The sequence below is a fragment of the Penicillium chermesinum genome (assembly GCF_028974085.1).
Source record: "Penicillium chermesinum strain IBT 19713 chromosome Unknown utg000009l:1.0-952002.0:1.0-954369.0, whole genome shotgun sequence".
In the NCBI taxonomy this organism is placed as follows: domain Eukaryota; kingdom Fungi; phylum Ascomycota; class Eurotiomycetes; order Eurotiales; family Aspergillaceae; genus Penicillium; species Penicillium chermesinum.
The window spans coordinates 694,082-709,455 of NW_026695319.1; the positions used below are offsets into that span (position 1 = coordinate 694,082).

At 52.5% G+C, this 15,374-nt stretch overlaps 8 protein-coding genes across 8 annotated transcripts; 4 read left to right on the plus strand and 4 right to left on the minus strand.

The window, feature by feature from the left end:
- Positions 1-266: 266 nt before the first annotated feature.
- On the minus strand, positions 267-1,623 carry rpt4 (proteasome regulatory particle base subunit RPT4; the record flags this gene model as incomplete). Its single annotated transcript, XM_058479996.1, has 4 exons — positions 267-387; positions 438-894; positions 950-1,336; positions 1,410-1,623. 4 exons carry the CDS (start codon positions 1,621-1,623, stop codon positions 267-269), a joined length of 1,179 nt encoding a protein of 392 aa, XP_058325519.1.
- A 1,224-nt stretch (positions 1,624-2,847) lies between these two features.
- aspf22 (enolase acuN) lies at positions 2,848-4,359 on the plus strand (the record flags this gene model as incomplete). The annotated part of the gene is made up of 4 exons (XM_058479997.1): positions 2,848-2,971; positions 3,028-3,084; positions 3,151-3,490; positions 3,564-4,359. 4 exons carry the CDS (start codon positions 2,848-2,850, stop codon positions 4,357-4,359), a joined length of 1,317 nt encoding a protein of 438 aa, XP_058325520.1.
- A 394-nt stretch (positions 4,360-4,753) lies between these two features.
- Positions 4,754-5,746, plus strand: N7468_010703 (eukaryotic translation initiation factor 3 subunit J; the record flags this gene model as incomplete). The annotated part of the gene is made up of 3 exons (XM_058479998.1): positions 4,754-4,772; positions 4,882-4,958; positions 5,042-5,746. 3 exons carry the CDS (start codon positions 4,754-4,756, stop codon positions 5,744-5,746), a joined length of 801 nt encoding a protein of 266 aa, XP_058325521.1.
- A 600-nt stretch (positions 5,747-6,346) lies between these two features.
- Positions 6,347-6,778, plus strand: N7468_010704 (uncharacterized protein; the record flags this gene model as incomplete). The annotated part of the gene is made up of 1 exon (XM_058479999.1): positions 6,347-6,778. One exon carries the CDS (start codon positions 6,347-6,349, stop codon positions 6,776-6,778), a length of 432 nt encoding a protein of 143 aa, XP_058325522.1.
- Positions 6,779-7,268: 490 nt separating this feature from the next.
- On the minus strand, positions 7,269-10,259 carry N7468_010705 (non-specific serine/threonine protein kinase; the record flags this gene model as incomplete). Its single annotated transcript, XM_058480000.1, has 5 exons — positions 7,269-9,505; positions 9,559-9,660; positions 9,733-9,880; positions 9,934-10,051; positions 10,108-10,259. 5 exons carry the CDS (start codon positions 10,257-10,259, stop codon positions 7,269-7,271), a joined length of 2,757 nt encoding a protein of 918 aa, XP_058325523.1.
- A 502-nt stretch (positions 10,260-10,761) lies between these two features.
- Positions 10,762-12,326, minus strand: cdc43 (protein geranylgeranyltransferase type I subunit CDC43; the record flags this gene model as incomplete). Its single annotated transcript, XM_058480001.1, has 6 exons — positions 10,762-10,794; positions 10,846-10,985; positions 11,042-11,150; positions 11,205-11,518; positions 11,624-11,669; positions 11,736-12,326. 6 exons carry the CDS (start codon positions 12,324-12,326, stop codon positions 10,762-10,764), a joined length of 1,233 nt encoding a protein of 410 aa, XP_058325524.1.
- Positions 12,327-12,573: 247 nt separating this feature from the next.
- Positions 12,574-13,339, plus strand: N7468_010707 (uncharacterized protein; the record flags this gene model as incomplete). Its single annotated transcript, XM_058480002.1, has 3 exons — positions 12,574-12,715; positions 12,795-13,213; positions 13,268-13,339. The coding sequence occupies 3 exons, from the start codon at positions 12,574-12,576 to the stop codon at positions 13,337-13,339; spliced, it is 633 nt and encodes a 210-aa protein (XP_058325525.1).
- Positions 13,340-13,542: 203 nt separating this feature from the next.
- Positions 13,543-14,317, minus strand: N7468_010708 (CFEM domain-containing protein; the record flags this gene model as incomplete). Its single annotated transcript, XM_058480003.1, has 2 exons — positions 13,543-14,175; positions 14,231-14,317. 2 exons carry the CDS (start codon positions 14,315-14,317, stop codon positions 13,543-13,545), a joined length of 720 nt encoding a protein of 239 aa, XP_058325526.1.
- Positions 14,318-15,374: the final 1,057 nt, after the last annotated feature.

Sequence of the window (15,374 nt, forward strand, 5' to 3'; positions counted from 1 at the left end):
TTTTGGCGTCGGAGTCGGGGAAGTGGAGAACGGGTCGCGCTTAGGTGGATCGCAGTCACATCGCGCTTGGTAAAGTAAATCCAAACCACGAGATTATCTACGGTGCGATCTACGAGTAACATATCTATTGCCTCAGTATGGGATGTTTCTTGATATTATGATATCAATGCTATGAATCTACGTCTACCATGGCAGCGCCGAATACCGCTTTCTCATGCAAATCCCTGGCATTTCACGGTGCAAACCCGCTCAGATAGAAGATACTATTACAGCTTCTGGTACTCCAACTTGCCCTCCAGCTTCTTGGCCTCCGCAACCTTGCGGACTGCCTTGTTGAAGTCGTCTTGGTTGATAGCGTCTCGATAATCCTTGATGGCAAACAGACCCCTAATACCTTGTTAGATGGGAAAGTCATTCGACAGGGAAGGGACACTCACGCTTCCGTCACGACGTTACGAAGATCGGCTCCGTTAAGACCGTCACTCATTTTCACCACACTCTCGTAATCAATATCCCCCTCCAGGCGCACCGTGCTTGAGTGAATCTTCAGAATCTCAAGACGGCCGACCTCATTAGGCAGGGGAATCTCGATCTTACGATCCAGACGACCGGCACGCAACAAGGCCGGGTCGAGGGTATCCGGTCGGTTGGTAGCCATGATGATCTTGGTCTTCCCTAAGTAATCGAATCCATCGAGCTGGTTCAGCAGTTCCATGAGGGTTCGCTGAATTTCTCGATCCGCCGAGGTACCCTCCGAGAAACGTCGACCGCCGATGGCGTCGATCTCGTCCATGAAGATAATACAGGGCTCGTGCTCCTTGGCGTAGCCGAACATCTCACGGATCAGTCGGGCACTCTCACCAATGTATTTATCGACGATAGCAGATGAGACAACTATAGAGATGAACTAGTTAGACGCATGCCGTCAGGCGATTCAAAACCGACATACCTTTCAAGAAGTTTGTTTCTAAAGAGCTGGCCACCGCTCGTGCGAGCAATGTTTTACCCGTTCCTGGCGGCCCATAGAGCAGAACACCCTTAGGCGGCTTGATACCCACTCGCTGGAACAGTTCCGGGTTCTTCAATGGCAGTTCGATGACCTCCCGAAGCTCTCGGATTTGGTCATTCAGACCACCAATACCAGCAAAGTTGACCGAACCGGGATCCTCCAAAGACATGTTGTAGACCAGTGGGTCGACCTCGCGGGGTAACATCCGCATGATGGTGAGTGTGGTCATATCGAGGGCGACACGGGTTCCTTGCTTCATCTTGGCCTTGTCGACCTTTGACCGACAGCCGACGACATATCTTGGCCCTGAGGATGCTTTGACAATGACTGTTATGGTCAGTAAATTGCATGCCCGAACTCCCAGAGTGAGGAGGGCTTCAAGGATGATATTCCAACGTACATCGCTCTTCGTCCAGCTGCTTCAACACTTCACCGATTATCTGGCCAACACTTTGTAGCGCCTTGATGTTCTCTTCTGAAACATCAAATTCTCGCTGCAAGTCCTTGATGCCCAGCCGCAGCGACCGCAGCTTGGACTCCCATTCTCGCAGCTCAAGCAAGGTCTTTTTATAGTCTTCGAGCGCCTGGTCTCGTTCCGGGTCGGTGCCGCTCATGATGACCAATGGGCGGGACCGAGAGACCGAAGAGGGATGATCGGGTTGAAGTAGTTGATAGGAGAATGCTGTGGGATGGAATCAACAGCTCCGGAGGAGTCTATGATGAAGGTGCGGTGATGGTGGAACGCAGAACTGGTCGGATCTGGGGAGCTTCACACGCATCCAAGCACCGCGCGAGCAGCTGGCAACACAGTCACATGATAGCTACCACGTGATCTGCATCATCGGCTTATGTGATCGGGTCAGCTTGAGGTGTCGAGGTGTCGAGGCACCAAGGGGAGAGAACCTTGCGGCATCGATATTTTTCAGGCACACAGGCCACAAGGTTTCCATCACGTGCAGCCACGCATCCGTTCTGTCTTCGTCATTCATCTGCAGCACGTTGGCCAAGCAATGCAACATCGAGTATCATCCGACCAATGGCTCGGCTAGAAGACTGCTGGCTGCATCTGGGAATTCCACAGAAAAATCACCCTGAAATACAGTAACATTTCGCACATTATTCTACATCTGGTCGACAGCTTTGAGCAAGCTGCTGGCTAGTAAATAGGAACATATGAGCTGCTTAGCTGCTTAGCGGCTAAGAGTCCATAACCTGGAAATTGCTCCAGACCCGATAAGCATCACATCATACATCCGAGGAACGGAAGATCTCGCAGAACATGGCCACACGGGGGTCGGGATCAGCCAGCAAGCGCTGGAGGAGGCCGTGGCGCCCCACCACCTTTGGAAAGAATCGGAGGCCCGCGTCTTGCCATTGCCGGGGTTGCTTGGAAAGGTCCAACGTATTTAAGAGTAGGGGGCCTTCCGTACTCGTAGTTTTCTTTCTGTTATAATTGTTTGCTTGTTTATCCCCAGGTAAGCTTCCCTATATACTCCCTAGTCCCAAGACTCCATATGCGCGCATACATCATACCCCGCCATATGCCCCTCCCTTGAGCTCCCAAGTCCAAAACGCAATACTCCCAGGAGGGAGGATCCAACCAGAGGTCCTCTTCTTCCTGCTTGTGTCCTGCGGTGGTCAATTGCCCCATCTCAGGAGCTCAAGCAAATCAGCCCTTCCCAATCCTCCTCACCGTCCGCCCAATTCTGTTTGGGTCATCGGTGAACCCACCCCGCCGTTAGTCACGCGGCGCAGCTAGCCATAAATCCCCTCCTTCCTCTCTTTCCTCCTTGCAACTGACTGATCCGTTTTCTTCCATCAGCCTGTCCAATATCAAAATGCCTATCTCCAAGGTTCACGCTCGCTCCGTGTACGACTCTCGTGGTAACCCTACCGTCGAGGTCGACATTGTCACTGACCACGGTCTGCACCGTGCCATTGTCCCTTCCGGTGCTTCCACCGGTATGTATCTTTCCCAAGTCCCAATCAAAGCAATGCGCAATCTAACAGTGTTACAGGTCAGCACGAGGCCGTTGAGCTCCGTGATGGCGACAAGTCCAAGTGGGGTGGTAAGGGTAAGTAGTATCTGTCTTAGTCCGGGTTGGCGATTGACTGCATACTAATCGTCGATTTTCAACCAGGTGTCACCAAGGCCGTCAAGAACGTGAACGAGATCATTGGCCCTGCCCTCATCAAGGAGAACATCGATGTCAAGGACCAAGCCAAGGTTGATGAGTTCCTGAACAAGCTCGATGGCACGGCCAACAAGGGCAACCTTGGTGCCAACGCCATCCTCGGTGTCAGTCTGGCGGTTGCCAAGGCTGCTGCCGCTGAGAAGGGTGTCCCTCTCTACGCCCACGTCTCGGACCTCGCTGGAACCAAGAAGCCTTACGTGCTCCCCGTTCCCTTCCAGAACGTCCTCAACGGTGGTTCCCACGCCGGTGGCCGTCTGGCCTTCCAGGAGTTCATGATTGTTCCCGAGTAAGCAATGTCTCCCCTCCCTCCCCACCATTATTTCTTGCCTCGTTCATCACACTCACAACCTCGTCAATAGCACTGCTGCTTCCTTCTCCGAGGGTCTCCGCCAGGGTGCTGAGGTCTACCAGAAGCTCAAGGCTCTTGCTAAGAAGAAGTACGGCCAGTCCGCTGGCAACGTTGGTGACGAGGGTGGTGTCGCTCCCGATATCCAGACCGCCGAGGAGGCTCTGGACCTGATCACTGAGGCCATTGAGCAGGCCGGCTACACTGGCAAGATCCACATTGCCATGGACGTTGCCTCCAGCGAGTTCTACAAAGCTGATGTCAAGAAGTACGACCTTGACTTCAAGAACCCCGACAGTGACCCCTCCAAGTGGCTCACCTACGAGCAGCTCGCCGATCTGTACAAGTCGCTTGCTGCCAAGTACCCCATTGTCAGCATTGAGGACCCCTTCGCTGAGGACGACTGGGAGGCTTGGAGCTACTTCTACAAGACCTCCGACTTCCAGATTGTCGGTGATGACTTGACTGTCACCAACCCTCTCCGTATCAAGAAGGCCATCGAGCTCAAGTCTTGCAACGCCCTCCTCCTCAAGGTCAACCAGATCGGTACTCTGACCGAGTCCATCCAGGCCGCCAAGGACTCCTACGCCGATGGCTGGGGTGTCATGGTCTCCCACCGATCTGGTGAGACTGAGGATGTCACCATCGCTGACATCGCTGTTGGTCTGCGTGCTGGCCAGATCAAGACCGGTGCTCCTGCCCGTTCCGAGCGTCTTGCTAAGCTCAACCAGATCCTCCGTATCGAGGAGGAGCTCGGTTCCAACGCTGTCTACGCCGGTGCTAACTTCCGCAAGTCGGTCAACCTGTAAATGTCGCTAATGACGGCGGGGCTGGGAGCCTGACGACAAAAACAAAAGATAACTAAAGCATGGATGGTTTAGTAACCCGTGGGTAAAACGCCGTCAATTATGATTATGAATTTAATATGTTCCAATTAAGATATCATTTGCAACACCACTCGCCTGGAGCAGGATAGTATAACGCCGAGGAATACCTTCACTTTCTCTGTAAAAAGCTTCACACTGTGTTCAATAGGTTCATCGGGCACCAGGTCCGAGGTCACGTGTACCCACCCGCGATAATCTGTGTCCCACATAAAATTTGCCTCCCCTCCATTCCTTAGATCGAAGGTTTCGCGGGCGTTTATTTTGGTCTGGTCCTCTGGAGAGCTTCTCTTGAATTCCTATCGATCTTGCCTACGATATGCCACCTTCAAAGTGGGGTATGTCCTTATCCTTCGCGATTAGCAGCTTGCCCCTCCATTGTGCCCCGCGATAGCAAATCTCCTGCCGCGCTTTGGAAAAACATCTCTGACAGTCTTCGATTTACAGATGACGAGGAGGAGAGCGACTCCCCTCCTCCCGTTGCCGCTCCCCGCCGCAGATTCGATGACGAGGAAGAAGAGGATGTAAGGCTTTCGCAAACACAATTTCGCCCTCACAAGTCCATATGGCGCATCCAGAAGGACCAAACTGACACGATCACCTCCAGGTCCTTGATTCATGGGACGCCGCCGATGACTCCGAAGCAGAGCGTGAGAAGGCCAAGAAGGCTGAGGCTGCCGCCGCCGCTGCCAAAGCTGCCGCCGAGGCCAACAAGAAGTCCAAGGCGCAGCGGATAGAAGAGCACCGCGAGCAACGGCGCCGCGAGGCGGAAGCGAACGCGGATTTCGACGCTGACGAGACCGAGGCTGAACGCCGCGAGCGTCTACGCCGCACTGAGAAGGACTCCGACCTGCAACACGCGACTGACCTCTTTGACGACATCGATCTGGCCCGTAACCGCGGTGCCCCTAAGGCCGTCGTTGTGAACGACAGTACGGATCCAACGAAGTCCATCGATTTGTCTGCCATGCCACTCTTCAAGCCTACTACCAAGGACCAATTTACTCGTCTTTCGGATACCCTCATTCCACTTCTCACGCCCCACTCCAAGAAGCCGCAGTACTCTCTTTGGGCGCAGGAGTTCACCCGTCGTCTTGTTAAGGAGCTGCCTAGTACGGAGATCAAGAAGATTGCTAGCGCTTTGACCACCGCTAGTAATGAAAAGATGCGTGAGGAGCGTGCGGCGGATAAGGGTAACAAGAAAACCAAGGCTGCGAAGACCAAGGTCTCCCTTAACGCGAACCGGGACAACCAGATCGACAACAACAACTACGGTGATGATGACGGCCTGGGAGACGATGACTTCATGTAAAGAACGAATTTACGGTTTATATGCTTTTGCGATCGGTTCGCTCATTTTCCTGCTTCTGCCGAGGCTGAGAAATATGGCATCGCAGACCTCGGGAATAAACTTCTGTCTATCATAATCAGACGAAAGGTTCATTCCCAATTGTGTTCCCTTTTCCTATCCACCTCCCATACCAATGTACACCCTTCTGTTTCCCAATCTGCATAAGCAACATAGAAAAGAGAAAAGATTCGAATGGTTGTACCTCGAGCCTGTACACATTAATCCGAACATATCACCCCCCCCCTTGAGCCTTAATAGTATAGCATCACGCCACAAAAGCTTTGCTCTGAACCACTCTCCTCTCACATTTACTCTTCCCAATAATCCCCAAATGTCTGGCCTCGGCCTCGATATCCGCTAACCCCGCCCCCAAAGTCAGATACCCCTCATCATCTAGCACGAACAGCGCCTCTTTCGCCCAGACCCGACATGTCATTTGTTCTCGGAACCGCGTCGAGGGCAGAGTCACCGGGATCAGCGCCAGTCTGTCCGCCATGGCATTGTGCACGACGGGCTCGACGGTCCCGATCTTCAGCGCGACGACGAGGACCTTCTCCAGCGATGCTGTTTCTGACGCTGTTCTTTGAGTCGGTGTGCTTCCCGACAATTGTCGCGCTGGGCATTCGCGGCTTGGGCAGACATTATAAGCGTGGCTCGGGGTTTATTGTCGGTGGTGTGTGTGGCGGCGCGGTGGTGCCGCCTATTCTGGGGCATGTGGCTGATCTGCGCAATGATACGGGATTTGCGATGATTGTGCCTACTATGGTATGTTGGCTTGTGGGGTTTGGTATGGGTGTAGCTAACGATTTGCAGTTCATGGTTGTTGCGTGGACTTATGCTGTTGCGGTCAATTTTGTCCCTTCCTACCGTATCACTGTTGATAAGGTAGGAGAGAGTACCGTCGGGCTTCAGAGTGAGAATATCAAGGATGAGGAGGCCTTGGGAGATACTGAGAAGGCTGCTGCTGATGCAACAGTACACTCGGTTCGGTAGGAGCCCTGGAAGTATTGGCAGGCTCTTTAAGCTGTGATATTAAGGTGGAACGTAGTGTACAGAGTGAATTTCAAAGTGATTATATCACGTCGTCTATAAATCGAATTACTAATGACTCTATTGCTGGGTATGTATAACCGCTTTTGGTTCGAGAGGAAGGAGAATGGTAGGCATGACAAGCACTGTTACAGGAGGAATCTCGAGAGGGAGCGGGTGCTGTAGGGAGCAGAAAAGGGAAACAGGAGTGAGTGACACATAGCCAGTTTTGGATGGCTACGACTATTGAGACGCTTTCGGAAAGGAAATGCCAGAGGAAAATTTGGACACGGGGTGTGTGAAGACGCAAACAAGGGGGTATAAATATAAACACAAAACAGCTCTACCGTCTAGCAAATTAAGGAAACAGATCGTAAACAGGAGATGCCTGTAGAATGCACAGCGAATCGTTCATGGGGCAGGTTTTGGTGCCGAGTCATCAGGAGCATCGCCGTCAGATTTGGTTTTTGCGCCGGCTTCTGGAGCCACGTCGGTTCCAACCACTTCTGTAATTTCTGCCGTGGCTTGGGCAGGAGGGTCGCGCAGGGGAGGACGAGCGGGGAGGTCGTATTGGAGTGGAGGTCAGCTCTGGAGCAGGGTCTAGACCGAATTTTCGAACGGATCCAGAATCCGCTTCAGTCTCGGCCTCCACCTTCTCAGTGGCCTCAGGACCTTCAGCAAGATCCTCGAGCGGATCTGCTATAGGCACGGCTAATTCTAGCTCACCGGGATCCTCAGGGCCATCGAACTCGTCGACCTCTTCGATCTCCTCTTCCAGGAATTCATCGTCTTCCTCTTCTTCGATGATCTGACTCTTCCGGGCAACAGCGCGCTCCGGCTTCAAGCTCGGCTCGCCGGCCTCTGCAGTCGGTCCTGACACAGGAGAGTATACTGGTCCACCAGAGCCCATGAGATTCACTGTCTGAACCGTAGGCCCCATGGGTCCTTTGAAGGCAGATCGTTTCCTCCGTGCAAAAACCAGACTGGAGGATGGCGAGAAGAGCATTGGACCCGGAGCAGCTTCGTTGAAAGCTGATGGCGGCGGTTGTGTTTGGACAGCGCCAGTGCCGATATCTCTGGACGGACCACCAGGCCCACGTACCAGACGGATATTGCTCGGGAACCGTGAAGAGGCACCTGGTGTGGTTGGCAGGACCTTAATGGAAGAGTGAGGAGACCGTGAGATACGGGCTGTGGGCGTGTGGATGGTATCCATGCTATTGGACGAGACGGACGAGGCTTTCGAGTGTGCGCGGGTGTGGTGAATGCTGCGGATGGATGAGACAGAGGAAGATGTAGATTTCCGGCCTCGTAGGCCAACAGAAGAGCGTCTATATGACCCACGAGGAGTAATCGGCGATGGCGAGAGAGAGTTACGGTTGCTTGAATGGCTAGTATTCAACTGCCGCGGTTGGCGAGGATAGGAATGGCGATTCTGGCGGTAAGAAGCACTACTCGGGGCCAGGCTACTGGCATTCGAGATCCGTTTGATTTGAGTCGGAGTGGTCAGCTCGGTGGGCGTTTGCACTTGTGGCGATAAGGCGGCAGACTTTCTCCCAGAGTCTTGGCTTTTCGAAGGGCTGAACTTCTCGGTGAACTTGCGGGTCCCAGATGACTTCGCATTTGGCGATCTTGCTCGTTTGGCCGATTCCACGAACCAGTGTTTCAAAGACGCAAGCTGGCTAATGATCGGGTTATGGCGACGGGTTGTTCGACGACGAAAGATACCGTGATGCTGTGCCAGTTCTGGCTGCGAGGCACTAACATGCAGCATACTGGGCCTGGAGCGTCTCTTGTCTTTCGGCGGGGGAACAGGTCGCTTGCGCAGAGACGTAGCGGAGCGAACAGAGACCTTGTCTAGAGGCGTGGGTGGAGCGCTATTATCCGGGGATGTTCCCGGAACTGGTTCAGGGAGGGCTGGAAGCTCTGGCACTGCCAGTTGAGAGGGCAAGCTTCTTCTGTCTCGACGTCCACGCTCATGGAGCTGGCTGTCCGAGTTGGCATGCCCTTCTTCGTCCACTTCCATCAAAGCTGTTGAAAGTCGTTCCATCCGGCTACTGGCTGCGCTGAGACGGCGGATAGTCTTTGCTTCTGCTTCCCGCTCCTTGCGTTTACGTTCGCGCTTCTTTTCCTTCCGTTGCTCCTTTTCAATCAACAAGGCCCACCATCCAGCGAGCGGGTCACATCGTTGGGCTAGAACATTCTCAATCACTTCATCGATATTAACGCCCGCACTTTTCATGCGCTGTAGGGTGGTTTTTTCGAGCGGGGTGGTGAAAGGCGAGGGGGATGGGATTTTGAGAATAGCGAGCTGTTCGGGCGCATGCTCTGAGAGGAACGGATGGGCAAGAATGTCTTCCAGACTGGGGCGAATCAAGGGTCGCTTCGAGAGAAGAAGGTTAATCAACGACTTCGCTTCCTCGGTGAACTTGTCGTTGTAGGTTGGGTCCTCGGACAAGATCCGCTTTTTCGTGACCTGGTCGTCGTCGTCGTCGTATGGTAGTTCGCCAGCCAACAGCGCATAGAGGATAATTCCCAAGCTCCACACGTCCACTTCTCCCCCGCGTATTTCTCCCCCTTCAGCATTTCCGGTGCACTGTAGCATATCGTCCCACAGAATGTCTGGAGATAGCTCGCCTTGCCTTCGTACTCGCGCGTAAACCCGAAATCGCATAGTTTCACGTTCTCGTTCTTGTCCAGCAGAATGTTCTCCAATTTCAGATCCCGATGTACACATGACTTACTGTGCACATATGCCACCGCTCCAACCAGCTGTGTAAATATACGCTTGACTTTCTCGACAGGAAGAGGGCCGTGGCGCACAAGGTAGTTGTAGAGTTCGTCGCCTAAAGAGGGAAAAAAAAAGAAAGCAAACAGATCAGCCCACGTTCCATCCGACTATGCAGAGTCGATCCTACCAGGGCAGTATTCCAAAACCAGCCACACTAGATTTTCCGTAACGACCACTTCGTAGAGTCGTGCGATATGGGGGTGGAGGAATTGGCGATGGTGGTGGATTTCGCGGGCGAGATTGGTGTCTTCCTTCGAGGACGACTTGAGCACGACCTGCGTTGATTGTGAGCCACGGCGCCTTCTGCGGTCAGGCGGGGCGACTTTACCTTCGATCCATTGGTGAGTTTGTGCGTTGCGAGATAGACTTTGCCGAAAGACCCTTTCCCAATTAAACGCCCTAATGAGTAATTGCCCACGCTCCGAAGGTCCTTCGACGAGAACTCCCTGCACACGCGTCAGTCAGTACCCGGCCACGACAGCCCAAGAAGTATGGAACGTACTCGAGTAATTCATTGTAGGAGTTGGCTAGCTGTATAGCACGCGACCCGGAGGCCTCCTCGTTAGCTCGGTGTTTTGAGGCGGGTAGGCAGCACAGTCCGCACCTTTCTTTTTGTTTCTGGCTATGAACACCCGCTCTCGTCCGGGGCGGCATGTGTTAAGGATCTCCGGAGGACCGGGAGGTGGAGATCGCAATCGACTAGGGAAATGAATGAGGGAGGAGAGATGATGGCCATTCAAGAGAAGTTGCCGGGGAGAGAAACAAGGGCCTGGAAGAATGCAAGTTGGAGACGTCAACGGGAACGTGGACCCAAAGTGGAGCAACACTGATTTCTGATTCAGGAGCACCTGGGCAGACTAGCTTTTTATTATATCATACGCGGGATCCAACCCCTGAAATGGCACAGGCACAGGCAGCCTTGCCCTGTTCTACCCTGGACTCGAGAACTCAGAGGACCACTAGTAATGGAGGGCGTGGCATGTTTCGCATGTTTCACGCAGATTATCTTCCCAGATGCAGGTCTCATGCGGTGATGCTTCATTGGCTCATCGAGCGCTCACCTTATCCTAGTATTTATACTCCGTTGGGTTAGTGATATCGTCATGGTTCCACCCCTTTTGCCCCAGGCTCCCCTGGGCGAACAAAATTCCTAGTCCTACAGGTGGACTTCCTTCCAAGCTTCTGCACTCTAGTCCATGCAGATAACTGGGATCAATAGCTAATCGAGAACTAATTATACCGGCGCCTGTTCATGCCATGGCAGCGCCGCCAGGTGCCGGGTGACCCGTTCAGTAGTCACCAGCGCCGGATCAACACAGCCAAGGCTCGCCTCACCTTGAAAGGCGAGCGATACCATGCCAAAAAAGGAGTGCAAGAGATCTGGTTGAATGTTGGGTCAAAAGGGGAATTCGCCTCTCGGATCCATGTCGCCTTACCTGGAGGATCACCCGCCGCTTTGCCAAAGCCACCCACGAGATGCTGCACCTTCTCGAGCAGATATCGCCGATTGCGCACATCGTCAACTACCGAATACCGGTCGAGAATCTTGGATTGATCTCTATTTAGCGAGGATTTCTTTGGGGTCCTGTTTGCACATACCATGAGTGTTGCCCCGTTCCAGAAGGAATAGCACGTGTCTGCCACCTTGTTACATCGTCCGTTGAACCCTGCGCACGGTATTGAGTCTGGAGTTAATGGAGTGAGGTTTGGTAGCGAGAGGATCTTCTGCTCTATAGAGCCGCCGTCTTCTTGTAAACTCGGCCCTTCTGCGCCGCTGTCCTCGTCCTCTTCCTCATCCTCTTCTTCTTCATCGTCCGAGTCGATCTCGCCAGTCTGCCGTGACGCCAGCCACGCAACCAACGTCTCGAACTCCTCCGACCCCGGTGAGAGCAACTGAAAGGATGCAGTGTCCGCTGTTGCCCGACGTAGAAATTCTAGAGATCCAACTGCACAATATGTATGGCCGCCTGCAGCGCTGGGTTAACAAGGCCAAAGAAAAAGATAACGGGCGTACGAACTATGCGGTTCACGAAAGGGAGATTCAGCCATCCCTCCATCGTACGCCTAGCACCGGAGACAATTGTCAGTAAACATGAGCCTGTCCTTCATATAGGAGAAAAATTTGCGCACCTGACAAGCCTCGATAAATGAAACCAATTTCGGCACATCAATGTCCTTGACGTCTTCTACATCCTTCCCATGTTTGCCCCGCAACAAATACCGTATACCTGCCGCACAGCAGCAGTATCTGAGGTCGCGATCTCCTTCTATCCTTTCTCCAGGGCCGAGGAGTTCCCCAAAGCTTCCATCGACTCGCTGTAGTTTTGGAAGCCATTGTAAACGCTCCCTCCGCTTCACAGCCGACAAATCATCGCCCAAAATCAGCAAGTTGACCAGTGCAAAGAATGTCGCCGGCACATTGGCCGGATCCCACGCCTCATTATCCGCATTGCGTCTTTCTTCGCCGAAATCTGTGCCGGAAAACCCACGAAATCCACCGGTGGGCACCTGGCATCGGTAAAGCCAGTCGATGTATACCTGTCGCTCCTCCGCGGTGGTCTTGTTTTCCAAGGCCCCGAGAATGTCCAATCCGGAAATTATAAAAAAGGCAAGGAGCATGCGATTGGAGTCATTCGAAGTGTAAGCTCCGGGGAGGAAGGTCTTGAGGCAGCGGAGGTAATATTTCACATGGCGTTCCGTATTGAATGAAAGTTCAGCCATGGCGCGGGCCTGATGGAGAGGGCGCTCCCTCGTATAAAGCGCTTTGACTGGCTCTTGACCGTCTGCGCAGAATCAACAGAAATCAACAAGACAAAGTGGTCGCGACGCACAGCAGATCAAGGTGGGGGTGAAATCGAATGGAATCTCGGGTGCTTTGCTTTCCCCACATTTAAGTCCGCGCGGACCAGACCTTTCCAAGGGCCACGTTCCTTCTCGACTCCTTCCACCACCTCTCTCCCGCGCCACAATGGTGATGATATCGTCCAAAACGCTGATCCAGGCACATTCGGTGCTTCTGGTTGTCATTGCCGGCTATTTGATCAAGAGCCCGGAGGTGATCACCGATTCCAACATCGTGTTTATGTTCGGAGAGACCTTGAGAATCGTACGTTTTCCTCGATAGGGCCCATCATCGACAATGGCACCGGCACAGATTATCATTGAGCGGTCTTTAACGTCTCGGAATAGGACTTCCCCCCGCCACCAGTTCCGCGCAATCCCCTTTCATCTTCTGCGCCGTACTCCTCTTCGTCGAAGCCCTTGTTGACATCACCCTCCTCTCCACCCTCCCCTTCGATGCCCTGCAAGAAGCCATGCCTTATATCCGCCCTACGCGGAACCCCAATCTCGCTTCCGAGGACCTCCGTGCGCTGGAGAGACTCCCGATGTATATTGCGAAGTCCCTGACTATCTACTGGAATGTGTGGATTAGTGTTGCCGGGAGCCGTATTCTCGCGTATACCGCGCTAGCTGTGTATATCTACCAGAGCAAGGGGAATTTTGTAGCGTCTCAGTATGGGTCCGTTGCTGATATTGCTGGATTTGACCGATTAAAAAACCGGACTGTCTTCTCCTTTGCCTTTATGGAGATGATGATGTGGTTCTGGGTGAGTAATTCCAGTGTTGAATTATGACTAGATTCGCCGCTAATGAGGTTGTAGGCCTTTGTTACGCTGCGTGATGAGCGTCAGGATCGACTGACAAAATTACTGGAGGATGCGAAGGAAAACTAGAGCTGCGTCTTACTCTTCTACCTCTGTATCATTAAGGTATTGCATATTGGTTCATTCATAGAAGCAATGAATACTGCATGTTGCATGTTGCATAAATCGAAAAATCACTTATCGGAATCCCATGATGTCCACTATCAGAGGGGTAATTGCTCGCCACGATACGCGACAAAGTTTAAACGTGGGGAGGAAACAGCCCGTCCAGCTTAGGCAAAGAAAGCGAAGAGGGCAACGGCACCGGCCGCCGCCTTGTAAGCGTCTTTGTTCATTGCAGCGGCTCCTCCGGTATGCGTAGCCTTGGCGGTAGTCGAAGTTGCCGAGTCCGTGGGCGCAGAGGTTGAAGCATCAGAGTGACTGGTCGTGGTGCTCAACGTTGTCTCGTAAGTCGACGTCAAGGTATGGGTTGTCATCATGGATGTGGCTCCAGTGCTAGTTCCGCTAAGGGTGGGTGTAGCATTGCAATCACTGACATCGCCGTGGTCACCGGTACAGTGAGCTACGTGCACAGCAGTCGAGTTGGTAGTGCTGGCGGTGGTGACAGTCACAGTAGCGGTGGTGACATGGTTGCTGGCGGTTGGGCAGACGATGGAGGGAGGCAGGTCAGTCACATCGCCAGGTGCACAGATGGACTTGGCCGACTCAAGAACCTCTGCAGTGTGAGGCGTTAGTATATCCGAGTGGGCAGTCGCCTTGGAACCTTTGCGCTTACGCTTCTGTTCTTCAAGGTTGCAGGTCTCGGTGATGCAGCAGGCAACGGAGGCGAAGAAACCCTTGTCCTTGCAGATGCAGGTGATATCGAGACCGCACTCCTTGGGGAGAGCGTTGATGGCACACTCTTGCTGTGAAGTTGTTAGTAGAGGTCAGTTGCTTTCACAATTTATGAGGTCAACATACCCCACACTTTGGGAGGCTGCTGAGACCCTGAGCGGCCCCAAAGGACAGCAAATAGGCAAGAGTGAAGAAAATTATGATGGGCTTCATTTTGATTGAATCTTGCAGAGAGAAAGCTTGGAAGTTGATGGAAAGAAGTAGGGAAGTCAGAGAGAGGAAGGAGACAAGAAGGAGGTAGACGCGTGATACGAAGAAGAACTCCCATGTTTGGCACCTGTCCTGAGCCGCAATCTGTCAATGTGGCCAGAGACGCGTCGTGGCGTCAATCGTTTGTCCTACCTACCCATGATCCAGCAATTGCTTTGCCAATTTGCTCAAGCTCGAGACCTAATGGAGGTGCTGTCTATGTATTATGGGCCGTACTCGTAGCAATAATCAGCTACCCAACTACTTGTTGTCCTCATCCTCATCCTCCAGTCGAACGAGGTTTACAATGGCGTCTCCTTAGTACTTGCACCCCAGGATATGTCCCTTTTGCTGTCCTCATTCAGCCTTCTTAACATAACAGCAACTTATTCATCAATGGATCTATGGGGGTCATGGAAGCAGTAGTGCTGGTTAGAGCTTGCAAATCACGGGCCAACTCGTCAGCGGCGAGATCTTCATTAGGTCGATGACTAGTGATTTGGAATATCAAGCTTGGTGCTGCTGGGTATGTGGTAGGCGTCGCGGTGATCTAGAACATTATCATGATATTAGCCGAGCTCTGTATGTGTCAAGTGGTGGTTTGAGATACTCGTTTTGTTTTGTTTTTTGTTTTTGCTTTTTCTTTTCTTTTTTAATTGATAGGCACGTGCTTGCTGAAAATCGATTAACGGGAAGTTTTGCTATAATATAGCCTTGACAAGGGAGGATATACTATGGTGCACAGGACTTGTCTAGCTCGACCGGGGCACTACTCAGCCTTTCCAGAGTAGACATACCTCAACAGGGTCTGCGAAGCTGCTGCTGTAACGAAATGGAAATACCATTTCGGAAACGCTTAATATTGAAAACTGAAGACGAAAAATAGATATAAATTATCTTCAATACCTATAAGAGGTCTGCGGAGGAAACATCGGAATATAGATAATAGCCACTTTCCTACAAGAGCTTTGTTAGATAGGATGACCAGAATGATCGCAAAAGATGTGACGAGTAGGATAAA